Raw genomic sequence first — 12,899 nt, 5'->3', positions numbered from 1 at the left:
CGAGGAGAGGGAGAAGGGGAGACAGGGCGCCTGCACTGAAAGGGGGAGAGAGAGGAGCGCGAGAGACAGAGAGGTGCATGCATGAGGGAGAGCGAGTTCATGAGAGAGAAATGTGTGTGTCTGGCTCACTCAGTCTCAGGATACTCCCTCAGCCCCACACACCGACATATACTCACACCCACTCATATAGTGCAACTTTCTTCTAGAAATTCATGTTTAATGTTGTGCCAAACCTTATCTTCCCAAAATCTGCTCGTCGTCCCTTGAGTGAGAAAAAAAATGGAAATGTGACATCCCCCCGCCCCCCCCCGGTTAAAAGATTGGACAGGCCTGCTCTAGTACACCAGCCACAACATAGATTTGCTAGTCTTGCCAGTCCTTTTGTGGCACATCCATTATTTTTTCCCCAGCATTGCTGGCTACACTCTGATCACATTGTTTTCCTAGCAGATTGTTTGTTTCAACCGCCTTCCAATGTATAATCTTTAATTGCAATGGAGTTCATTTTCAAATGCCATATAATTGGTGTCCATCTTTTGAGTGGAAATGAATCATCAGAGAGAGAGAATATGGATTCGATGTTATCTCAGTTTGATCTATCACATCGAATGATAAAATAACATTAATGTCCTTTACTCTGACATTCACATCAGGTCAATTTTAAACTTAGCCACTCAGGTCTCTCCCAATGCACTCATATCAGTCTGAGGGGGGAAATCAGGGAGAGGGATAAAGTCAGGGCCAAGGCAAATTACATTGTGGGAGGGTTTCCAAAAACAGTTAGGTGAGTAACTCACTGGTTCGATGCTGAGTTAAGGCTCTTTTCACTCTAGACTAAACCTCCCAGATCTCACCAAATGTCACCTCCTGAAAATGCGACCCCAGGGCCCGGGAAGGAGCACAGTCCATCCTCCTCCCCTAAATCTCATCCCCCCTCACCCCCCAGTCACCGAGTCCAACACTTACCCTCGATGGCCACCTGCTACCCCTCCCCCCCGGCCGAACAGTTACCGGGACTCCCGGCTGAGCTGTGAAACGCAGCGATTTTACCAACGGCTCCCTGCTTCCTGGCAGCTCGTGGGATGAGCACGGAACCATGAACCGGACACTGGGGGGGAGGGGTTAGGGGAAGGACCGGAAGTCTAAATCAGACGCGTGGGGAAGGAGTTAGGGGGAGGACCGGAAGTGAGCCGTTGTTGTGGTAACGGGGAGGCCGACATGAAGCGTGACTTTGGTTTGACGGTGGCGGGGACGCAGGTTGCGCTGGTGGCGTCCGGAGATGAGAAACATCCGCCGGAGAACATCATCGACGGGTGAGGGTCTGGGTCTGGGCCTGGGCCTGTCCCTGTGGCTGCCCCGAGTCAGGGGGACAGGGAGTGCCCAGGGTATCAGGCTCTGCGCCCGGCTGATGGGTCCCTTCACTCCAACAACAACAGCTTGTATTTATATAGCGCCTTTAGCATAGTAAAACAAAGCAAGGACACGGGGGGGGGGAGGAGAAGGGGTTAACCGGTTATAAACCAAAATCTGACACCTAGCCACATGAGAAATTCAGCACAGATGTCCAAAATCAGGTGGATTTTATGGAGCCTCTTAAAGGAGGAAAGAGAATTAGGGAGGAAATTCTAGAGGTTAGGGCTTTGGTAGCTGATGGTGCGACCACCAATGGGAGAGCGGTTACAATCAGCTCTGGTCAAGAGGCTGGAATTAGACAAATGCAGATACCTTGGGAGGATTGTGGTGCTGGAAGAGATTACGGATATGGGGGTGAGACCATGGAAATAATTACCCAGATTTTTGTGGTGAACCGTCAGGGTTCTCTGTCATTACCCATCTGAAACTGACTACAACGTCAGGATGTAATGCAATGCAATCCTGAAGTTGTGGTCTGTTATTCAGGGCACCACCACTACAGGCTGTGCTTTGGCCTCCACCCACCCAGAGCTAACAATCATTGAAATCGGTGAGAATTTCGAGTTTCCCACATCACTGTTAAAAGCCCATAAAAAGTTACACCTTGTTCATTCCACTGCTTTTTGTTTCTCGGTTGGGGGTGCCTGTGAAAATTCTTTAATGTGATTGGCTGCTTGGACAGCCTGATGATATCACTCCAGCTCCATGCTGGGAATGTCCAGTAAGGAATGCTACAATCGGTTGTAAGAAACAAAAAGAAGTGGAATGAAATCCATTTAAACATTTTACGAATCACATCACTGTTAAAAACCCAGTTACACCTGATTGAACAAGGTGTAAATGTTTATGGGTTTTTAATAGTGATGTGTGAAAATTGAAATTCTTGCTGATTTCAATGATTGTTGGCTCTGGATGAGTAGAGGTCACAGCACAGTCTGTGGTTGCCCTGAATGACAGCACAACTTCAGGATTGCATTACGTCCTGAAGTTGCAGTCAGTTTCAGATGGGTAATGATAGAGATAGAGCCATGATATCCTTTACGTCCACCTGTGAGAGCAAACAGGACCTCTGCTTATCGTCTCATCCAAAAGATGGCATTTCTGGTAGTGCAGCACTCCCTGAGTACTGCACTGGAGCTTTAGCCTTGATTTTTGTACTCAAGTCCTGGATTGGGCTTGAATTCAGAATCTTGTGACCCATGGCAAGAGTGCTACCAACTGAGCCGAGGCTGATAAGAAGAAGAATTTTAAAACGGTGCTTTACTGAACTGAGAGCTGGTATATGCAAGCCCCCTCCAGCCTCAATTCCATACCTCCCCAGATCCTCCCCCAATCCTACCCCACCTCCCATATTGTTGATGCTGGTTTCCAGCAGACAGCTTGTATGTGACTCCCTCCCCATTCCCCTGGCTTGGTATTTTTTCACCATAACGGATGGCTGAGATCAAAAACTCGGTCTGCAGGGCAGCAGGGAGGGAAAAACAAAATCACTATTCTCTAGTGAGTGTTCCTGAATAATGTTAGTACAAAGCTGGATGCAGGTTAGTACCTACCCTCTTGACTACCCTGAGTAAATAAAGAGATTACACCCAAATGAAAAATATGATCAACTTTACCCAAGAACAAATGAATTAGGAGCAGGAGTAGGCCACGCAGCTCCTCGAGTCTGCTCCGCCATTCAATAAGGTCATGGCTGATCTGATTTTAACCTCAACTCCACATTCCTGCCTACCCCTGATAACCTTTCACCCCCTTCCTTATCAAGATCTACCTCTGCCTTATTAAAGTATTATTAAAATATTAAAAGATTTTGCTTCCACTGCCTTTTGAGAAAGAGAGTTCCAAAGAGTCACAACCCTCTGAGAGAAAAAAATTCTCCTCAGCTCTGACTTAAATGGGCAACCCCTTATTCTTAAACAGTGACCCCTATTTCTAGATTCTCCCACAAGAGGAAACATCCTTTCCACATCCACCCTATTAAGGCCCCCCAGGATCTTATATGTTTCAATCAAGTTGCCTCTTACTCTTCTAGACTCCAGCAGATCCAAGCCTAGCCTGTCCAACTTTTCCACATATGACAATGCCCCCCCACCCCCCATCTAGGTATTAGCCTAGTAAACCTTCTCTAAATTGCTTCTAGCACATTTGCATCCTTCCTTCAGTAAGACCAATATTGTACACAGTACTCCAGATGTGGTCTCACCAATGCCCTGTATAATGAAGCATAACCTCCCTACTTTTGTAATCAATTACCCTCGCAATAAACAATAACATTTTATTAGTTTCCCTAATTACTTGCTATACCTGCATACTAACCTTTTGTGATTTATACGCTAGGACACCCAGATCACACTGCATCTCAGAGCTCTGCAATCACTCACCATTTAGATAATATGCTTCATTGTTATTCTTCCTGTGAAAGTGGACAATTTCACATTTTCCCACATTATACTCCATTTGCAAGATCTTTGCCTACTCACTTAACTTATGTATATCCCTTTGTAGCCTCCTTATGTCCTCTTCATAACTTACTTTCCTATCTATCTTTGTGTCATCAGCAAATTTAGCAACCATCCCTTTGGCCCCTTCATCCAAGTCATTTATATAAAGTTGGTCCCAGCACTGATCCCTGTGGCGCACCACTCGTCACATCCTGCCAACCACAAAATGACCCATTTATGCCAACTCTCTGCTTTCTGTTAGCTAGCCGATCTTCTATCCATGCCAATATGTTCCCCCCACACCATGAGCTTCTAGTTTCCTCAATAATCTTTGATGTGGGCACTTTATCATATGCTTCTGGAAATCTAAGTACAGAACATCCACCGGTTGTTACTACTTCAAAGAACTCCAATAAATTGGTTAAACATGATTTCCCTTCACAAAACTATGTTGATTCTGCCTGATTACCTTGAATTTTTCTAAGTACCCTGCTATAACACCTTTAATAATAGCTTCTAACGTTTTCCTTTTGACAGATGTTCTGTAGGTTCCTGCTTTATGTCTCCCTTTTTGAATAAAGGAATTACATTTGCTATTTTCCAGCCCCGAATCTAGGGAATTTTGGAAAATTAAAACCACTGATCAACTGTCTCACTAGTCACTTCTTTTAAGACCCTAGGATGAAGTCCATCAGGACCCTGGTATTTCCAAGTTTGCTGATGACACAAAACTTGGTGGGAATGTGAGTGGTGAAGAGGGCGTTGAGAGGCTTCAAGGTGATTTAGGCAAGTCGAGTGAATGGGCAAATACATAGCAGATGCAGTATAATGTGGATAACTGTGAAGTTATCCACTTTGGCAGGAATAACAGAATGGCAGAGTATTGTTTAAGTGATGATAGATTGGGAATTGTTGATGTACAAAGGGACCTGGGTGTCCTCGTACTCCAATTATTGAAAGCAAGCATGCAAGTGCAGCAAGCAGTTAAGAAGGCAAATGGAATATTGGCCTTCATTACAAGAGGACTTGAGTACAGGAGCAAGGATGCCTTACTGCAGCTGTACAGGGCCTTGGTGAGACCACACCTGGAGTAGTGTGTGCAGTTTTGGTCTCCTTACCTAAGAAAGATATACGTACCATAGAGGGAGTGCAGGGAAGGTTCACCAGACTGATTCTTGGGTTGGCAGGATTGTCGTATGAGGAGAGATTGGGTCGACTAGGCCTGTATTCACTGGAGATTAGAAGAAAGAGAGGGGGGATCTCATTGAAACGTATAAAATTCTGACAGGGCTGGACAGACTGGATGCAGGGACAATGCTTCCTCTGGCTGGGGTAGTCTAGAACAAGAAATCACAGTCTCAGGAGACAGAGTAGGCCGTTTAGGACTGAGATGAGGAGAAACTTCTTCATTCAGAGATTGGTGAACCTGTGGAATTGCCTACCACAGAAGGCTGTGGAGGCCAAGTCACTGAATATATTTATGAAGGAAATAGATAGATTTCTAGACTCTAAAGGCGTCAAGGGGTATGGAGAGTGGGAGTATGGCATTGAGATAGAGGATCTGCCATGATTATATTGAAAGGCGGAGAAGGCTTGAAGGGCGAAATGACTTACTCCTGCTTCTATTTTCTATGTTTCTATGTTTGGCAGCCCACAATTCCAACAATTGCTCAGTACCACTTCCCTGGTGATTGTAATTTTCCTGAGTTCATCCCTCCCTTCCATTTCCTGATTTACAGCTATTTCTGGGACGTTACTTGTATGCTCTATAGTGAAGACTGATGCAAAATACCTGTTCAATTCATCTGCCATCTCCTTATTTTCCATTATTAATCTTCCAGACTTACTTTGTAGGATCAACGCTCGCTTTGTTAACTCTTTTTAAAATATCTATAGAAACTCTTTATATTTCTAGTTAGCTTTCTCTCGTACCCTAATTTTCCCTCCTTATTAATCTTTTAATCATTCTTTGCTGTTGTTAATATTCTATCCAATCTTCTGATCTGCCACCCATCTTTGCACAATTATATGCCTTTTCTTTAAGTTTGATACTATCTTTAACTTTTTTAGTTAACCACGGATGGTGGGTCCTCCCCTTGGAACTTTTCTTTTCTTGTTGGAATGTATCTACAAGAATTACTAGGTCATAGCCCAGAAGTTGGAGCAGAAACTTTGGCTGATTTCCCTTCCTCCTCCTAACTATCTACTGCCTCGGGATGTTTTATTACATTCAAGGTGTTATATAACTGCAAATTATTTTTGTCTAGGCTCAGACATGTAGAATGACCACCTCTACAAGGACTGATAGGTGGCTGCTACTGTGTAACTAATCAAACATGGATCAGAAGAGACTTGAAATTTGCAAAAACAAAAATACCAAGTCTTAGAAATATCTAAGATCTCTCATACTTCTGCTTACAGTAATACAGAAACGTTTTGGATCACGACAGGAATGTTCCCGCAAGAATTTATCCTAAGTTTTGCTAATCTTATAAAAATTAGCTCTATGAAAATTCACTGTTATAATGGTAAGATCTTTACTGTTTATTAATCACTGTTAAATAGACTAAGAATTTGTGATGAGTGGGCTATTTTACCTAGTTCTATACATGTATAAAATAGAATGCAATGAACAAAAGTTTTTAATTATTCGTGAACATTGCCAAATGGATGAAATTCAGGTACAGTGAATAAATATTCAGTTTTGAGGGGCGGGTGTATTACTAGGTATTTTTCAGTGTAATTGCATATGAGTGAACATGTAACTGCCTTGCTAATGTTGATTAGAATACAGCAAGACAGAAGGTACTCAAAATAATTAGAAATCGTTCAATAATAAGTTTCTATTTGATTCATTGTTCCAGTGCGCAGCCTCAGTATTGAGAAAAGTGTTGCAAAAGATCCAGTAGATTTTGAACCTTTAACTAACAGTGGTAAGTGTATTCAACAAACATTTTACTGAAATCACCAGGATTACTGTGGAAAAGAATTGCTCTGTTCAAGTTCGTTTGGTGGTTTTCATCTTGTGATGCTGTCTTTTTACCAGAACTTGAGCACTCTGAGGAACAGCTTCAAATGGAGGAATTTACAGTAAGTACATATTATCTTTCAAAAAACTTAGATAATATATTACTCTGTATGAAATGATGATAGATAGCTAGCTCACCTACTAGAGAACTGGTGAGCAATTTGATTTCCCGGGTGCCACTGAAGTTCTTGATCTCTACAGCACTGTTGCAGCAAGCTTCTGAGTGAAGGCTCATCATCTTCCCATGTTGGAAAATGGGGGCAATTCAAAGAATGTTGTACCACATGCACTTTATCAACTTTAACAGCTGGTTCAAAGTAATATTCTAAGTTGGGGACAAAATGAAAAGGATTGAGGTGGGGAAGAACTGGAAGGAGGCTCGAGTGAGGCATAAACACTGACATGGACTGGTTGGGCTGAATGGCCTGTTTATTTGTCACACATCATATGTAATCCTGTGTAAGAATCTACATATAGTTGTTGGGTCGTTCAGAGCTTGAGTACTGCTGAAAAAAGACATTTTGTCGAAGATTTTCATCTTGCACTCATCAGGACAATCGCAAGAATACCAATGTCAGAGGAAGCAGCAACTTTATACTGTATGAAGAAAGAGTGATGATTGGCTGGCAAGTGGAATCTAATTAGTAGAAGTGTTGCCATGGAGAATGCACCAGTTAATGGTGACTGACAGTTAACTGCCAAACATTGTTTGAAATTTAAACCAGGCAGCTTGACGCTGATTGATCAAGACATTGCCTTGAGGAATGAACTAACGAATGGCTATAACTTATTTTGTTTAACTGAAACAGGTGCAACATGTTCTTTCTGTCTGTAAAGAACAGGGCCCTGTATGTTAATACCTGTAACTTCCAGTACACGCAAATGCACCACACTGCGAGCTCAACTGACAATCTTAAATTGGTCGACAGATTAATTTTTAGCATACTGAGGATTATTTAGCAAATGTTGTCCAATCGCGGAATCACACCTAATGTTGGACACTGTGTTTTGAGTGTTGCAAGCATACCTTGCCCATTGCGAACAGTGGAAGGGACATGCTGTTTGATACTTGTGAGATAGGCAGAACGTCTTTTTGGCTTGATGGCTGCATCCTGTTAGCGGCAAATACCACTTGTGTTGCTACTGAATAATAGCAGCGTGAGACAGCTAGCTTCACCTGTTGCTCTGATTTTTGATATACCTTGCCCTTCCAGGGTAATCTGAGGTAGAATGGGCACTTTTCAGGGCCAAAGTGATGTCCTTAGGTCCGTTCGTGAGTTTCCGTGATATAGAGCTACCCTGGTCAGATCATTTCGTGCTGTACATCATATGCAGTTAAACAAAATAAGTGATAGCTAGTCACTGGTTCATTCCTCAAGGGAATGCCTTGACCAGAGTCAAGCTGCCTCGTTTATATTTCAAACAATGCTTGGCAGTTAACTGTCAGTCACCATTAACTGGGGCATTCTCCATGGCAACGCCTCTACCAATCAGAGTCCAATTGCCAACCAGTCAGCACTCCCTTCTCGTGAAGTATAAAGTTGTTGCTTCCCCTGACATTGGTATTCTTGCGATTATCCTGATGAGTGCAAGACGAAAAGCTTCGACAGAGTGTCTTTTTTCAGCAATCTCAAGAATATAAATTGTAAATATTGATAAATATGAGAAAATGTTGCTCCGACTTTTGCATTATATATAATAGAAATAGTGCCATTTCATTAATTCAACCAAATAAAGTTTGATTTTTATCCTCATTTCTCTACAAAGGCTGAATCCTTCTGGGCAACAGCAGCCTCCAGCACCTAGCCTGAATAGACACTATTCAAACGTAAGGATTGACCAGTGTAAGAGCTGAGATCTGTTCTTATCCCATGAATGTGTTTTTCAGTCGTGTTCACTGAACAGGAGCAGGAATTTTGACTGCTTTTTCTTAACACAAACATTAAAGCCAATTGTAGTGCCCCTCCGTTCCATTGGTTGTAATGATCTGAGCACAGAACAGGAATCAAAACTGGCACCTTCTGGTCTACGTAGCTTTGTAATGCACTCGGCAGCACCTCAACAGTTAAGCTAATGTAAGAGCAGTAATTTTTTTTAAAAAAATGTGAATTAACAAAGTATATTTCCTTCGCAGCTGGATGGAACCAGTGCCACACACCTACGATTTGTCATAAGATCTGGTTTCGATCACTTTGTGTCAGTACACAAGGTTACAGTGGAAGGTACAGAGGAAGACACTTGAGTCTACACAGCACAACTGGTGCAAAACAAGATCTTCAAATATGAAACATTGAGGCTGCACAATGTTACTCGTGTAAATATTTTGGCAGTATTTGTTACAAAGCATAATTATTGAGTTGTTATTCTTGTGAATAAATTCTTTTTGTTTTGCTACAAAGTATCTTTGATCAACATCTGAATAGTCCATCACAACTACTGCGAGATCTCCATCTTCGACTGTCAGAGGGTCTTTCTCTGGTACGTGATTGTTTTCTGACACAAGAATCACTCTGGACCCACTAACAGTAGTTGCACTGCACTTCCTTACTTTCCACTCTTTCACCCGATGCTGCCAGACTTTGGTTATTTGTAACCATCCTGAACTTTCAACCAGTATTTAAGCTTCTGAATTGAATACATTTGTTTCAGTTTTGTTTACAGCTATGAATTGGGTAAGTTTTATATTTAAAACAATTTATGATATTAAATGTAGCATAAATATTCTGCTCCCTTTAGGGTAAATAATCTTTTCCACAATATAATGAAAACATTCAAAAAATTTGTTGAGTAGTAATTATTTAATAGTACAGAATATAAAACTTCATCCCACTGATTTACATGTTCTTAGCTACATTTCAGAACATCAGGCCACAGCTTTCTCCAGGTTGGGCTGTAAGCTTCATAAACAATATAGCTAAAATCATTGTACTTGCAGTGATTGACCTTATTCTATAGGTTTTGACAAATATAGCATAAAATGATGAATATTAAATGTTGCATGATTTTCAGTTCTTAATGCTGGAAAGCTGAATAGCAGGATCTGAAGTATTGACACTTTCTAACTAGAATTCAGTTACTTTGTTGCCCAGGATTTTAAAAAAATGTCAAACTCTTCCAAAATCTTGTCTACTTTTCCAGCTGGGAGGGTCAGATATTGGAGACAGCGGTTGCTCCACGATTATTAACACTGGTTAAAGTAAGCAACACTTCTCCAGGGCAATATCGTTGATACTTGAATATTACAAGAGTTTTTACTTCAGCGACTAAAGGAAAATTTAAAGGGGTGATTATTCGGCCCTGTCTGAAGAGTGGCATGCTGATAAATATCGTTGCCTTTCCTAATTTGTTCACCTTGTTTAATTCCTGGCCATATTAGAGGCCTTTTAATATCATTTTCAGACAGTAGTTGTATTTCAGCAATTTAGTATGGATTTGTATTTTGTCAGACACAACAAAAAGTTACATCAATTCAAATAAGTAAGTAGGATCAGTGAATTATTTTTTTCCAGTAATATCAACTTCATTTGTAATTCTGTTGCTTTTTGAACTGTACAGGATTTATCAAATTCATTGATTTTTCTGAAGCTGTTTACCACGCTGTTTTCATTAGTTATTTAAATTTTGATTCCCTCATGGTTTGCTTTTTTGGGGGCTTTTTTGACTTTTGTTCTTTATCGGATCCAAAAGTCTTTTTCAGCACTTGGCCTAATTTCTGGTCTGTTTCATGTAACTGCTCATTGCTTCAGTGAAAATGTTCATTTAAAACAGCTCAAATAACATATAAAAATTTGTAGAAATATATTTACGTAGAGAAAAAGATTTTTGAACAATTGATTAAGACATTGCACTATACATAGACTAAAGTTCAAAGCTTTAAAAACAATTATATCATATAGTAGTCAAATTAATTGAAGTAGTACTGCACAGAAATCATAACTAAGTGAGATTATTTATTTTAGTATAATAGTTTCCTGAATATGGAATATGATATACACATCCTTTTGGATATAATACATGATAATGTGAACAATGCAAGTGGACAGAACCAGGATTTAAGAAACATTTCTCCATTTTCAAATCTTTTCTGATTTACTTGTAAGTTTGTGAAATAATTTCAGTATAAGAATGGAATCATGTTTCTAGGTGATTTATATGTTTGCTAAATGCACTTCTAGTCATTTAGTAGTACAGAACTTGAGTATTGCTGAAAAAAGAGACATGTTGAAGCTTTTTGTCTTGCACTCATCAGCTACTTGCCCTGAGCAACATGAACGGTATTTGCCACTAACAGGATGCTGCTGTCAAGCCAAAAATACGTTCTGCCTATCACACAAATGAGTAATGTGGTATATGAATTTCAATGCCAGTGTGATGTTAGCTATGTAGACCATATGTCCCAAATACTGGTGGATTGTATCAAACAGCATGTCCCAGCCACTGTTTGCAACGGGGCAATGTAAAGACCATATCCAACCAGCCCATGTTTGCAAAACTCAAAACACAGTGTCCAACTTTAGATGTGATTCTGCAATTCGACAAAATTTGCTAAATAATCCTCAGTGTGCTAAATATTACTCTGACAACCAATTTAAGATTGTCAGTTGGGCTCGCAGTGTGACGCATTTGGGTATGCTGGAAGCTAGTATATTAATTTACAGGGCCCTGGTATTTGCAGACAGAAAAAACGTGCCATTCGCTGACTTAGGGCAATACCTTGACCAATCAGGGTCAAGCTGCCTGGTTTAAATTTCAAACAATGGTTGGCAGTTAACTGTCAGTCATCATCACTGGTGCATTCTCCACAGCAACACCTCCACCAATCAGTTCACTTGCCAACTAATCAACACTCTCTTATACAGTATAAATGGTTGTTTTCCCCTTATATTGGTACTCTTGCAAAGCGTCCTGATGAGTTCAAGATGAAAAGCTTTAGGTCTCCTTATTCAGCAATATGCACTTATACAAAAAAATGTTCTTAATTTTGATCAGCCCGACTAGAGAAAATGGAACAGAGGCAAAGGGATTACAGATCCTGTTTTGGGTTGCGTAAGGGCCAGAATAGCACTTCTAAATCTTCCACTCTTAACTATCGAGCAAGGATAGTACTTTACGATTGGAACTTGCAGGAATATATGAACCTCGTTCATTTTGGAATAAGGTTATGCCTGTTTTTCTCAGGTTTTAGTTTAGTATTGCCAGTGCTGAACATTATAGAACATTACATGTAAACTGTTCATGTAGCATGATTTTTTCCTTATGTACCCCCCCAGCCCCTTTCCTCTCCCCCCACCCCCAGCCCCTTTCCTCTCCCCCCAGCCCCTACCCAAGATGGAATTTACTGTCCTAGCTTTCACTGACTAAATCTTAGACTTATTACAATTGATATGAAAACATAAAGTAAGCATTAATCAAATACTAAGATGTTTTTCTTCCATATTCAAATTATCAAATCCCAGTCACTAATTTAAAACTGAGAAAATCATTATCAATATGGAAAAGAAACCTTCTTTGATTTACTTTTATGTATTATATCATTTCCTTGTATTTGACAGTGTCCTTGAAAGCTCTCTCTCAAAATTACACCTGGTGTTAATGGTTCCACCATCTAGTGGTTTAACTTAGATTTTGTAAAACTAATCGTACTTCTTCTGGTTTATATCCCCAGGCTCCCCTTTCACCCTGAAAAACAAAAATGAAAGCATAGATGAAGTTAAATGCACTTTGTTTCTTCATCTCTCTGCCAGATTGATGATTCATTGGCTTACCTTGTTTGTGACCCAACATCCTCCAAAACAAATACCTACCTTATTCTAATCTTCTCATCCATGCAGTTGTGCTAATGGTGATTATTCTTTTGCATTCACAAATCCCCAATATAAAACACTAAATAAAATACTGCCCATTTTCTGTTTCTATAAATTCATATGTTCCCTTTCATGATAAAAATTCTAAATAAAAATGGTAAAAAACACAACTTATATATGACCAATGTACTCAGTAGTTGTGGTCAGTCCTAA

At 40.4% G+C, this 12,899-nt stretch overlaps 2 protein-coding genes across 5 annotated transcripts in view; one reads left to right on the top strand and one right to left on the bottom strand.

Moving 5' to 3' along the window:
* Positions 1-12,899, bottom strand: part of dio1 (iodothyronine deiodinase 1) — a 30,903-nt gene that overhangs the window by 2,577 nt on the left and 15,427 nt on the right. For 2 of the 3 annotated variants that reach the window (XM_078561636.1, XM_078561638.1), the window contains one exon: positions 12,201-12,561. The exons of the other annotated variant lie outside the window; for it this stretch is intronic. In XM_078561636.1, coding sequence (XP_078417762.1) covers positions 12,496-12,561 — 66 coding nt within the window. In that variant the 3' untranslated portion in view covers positions 12,201-12,495. Of the gene's footprint in view, positions 1-12,200; positions 12,562-12,899 lie in introns of those variants that run through there. 3 annotated transcript variants of the gene reach the window in all.
* Positions 1,165-9,283, top strand: hspb11 (heat shock protein, alpha-crystallin-related, b11). Of its 2 annotated transcripts, XM_078561624.1 has the most exons (5): positions 1,165-1,313; positions 6,276-6,382; positions 6,719-6,787; positions 6,901-6,944; positions 9,017-9,283. In XM_078561624.1, the coding sequence occupies exons 1-5, from the start codon at positions 1,219-1,221 to the stop codon at positions 9,122-9,124; spliced, it is 423 nt and encodes a 140-aa protein (XP_078417750.1). In that variant the 5' UTR covers positions 1,165-1,218; the 3' UTR covers positions 9,125-9,283. The 2 variants fall into 2 exon arrangements, with proteins under 2 accessions (XP_078417750.1, XP_078417751.1); XM_078561625.1 differs by lacking the exon at positions 6,901-6,944.

The sequence above is a fragment of the Cetorhinus maximus genome, chromosome 17 (genome assembly GCF_964194155.1).
Source record: "Cetorhinus maximus chromosome 17, sCetMax3.hap1.1, whole genome shotgun sequence".
NCBI lineage: Eukaryota > Metazoa > Chordata > Chondrichthyes > Lamniformes > Cetorhinidae > Cetorhinus > Cetorhinus maximus.
Note: the sequence above shows the minus strand (reverse complement) of the source record. Positions and strands in the feature narration are given on the sequence as shown.

Excerpts from the sequence above, each read along its gene's own strand:
- hspb11 (XM_078561625.1), top strand. The coding sequence starts at position 1,219 with ATGAAGCGTGACTTTGGTTTGACGGTGGCGGGGACGCAGGTTGCGCTG. Across the intron at positions 6,383-6,718 it reads GAAAATTCACTGTTATAATG|TGCGCAGCCTCAGTATTGAG; the intron begins GTAAGATCTTTA and ends TCATTGTTCCAG. Across the intron at positions 6,788-9,016 it reads TGAACCTTTAACTAACAGTG|CTGGATGGAACCAGTGCCAC; the intron begins GTAAGTGTATTC and ends TTTCCTTCGCAG.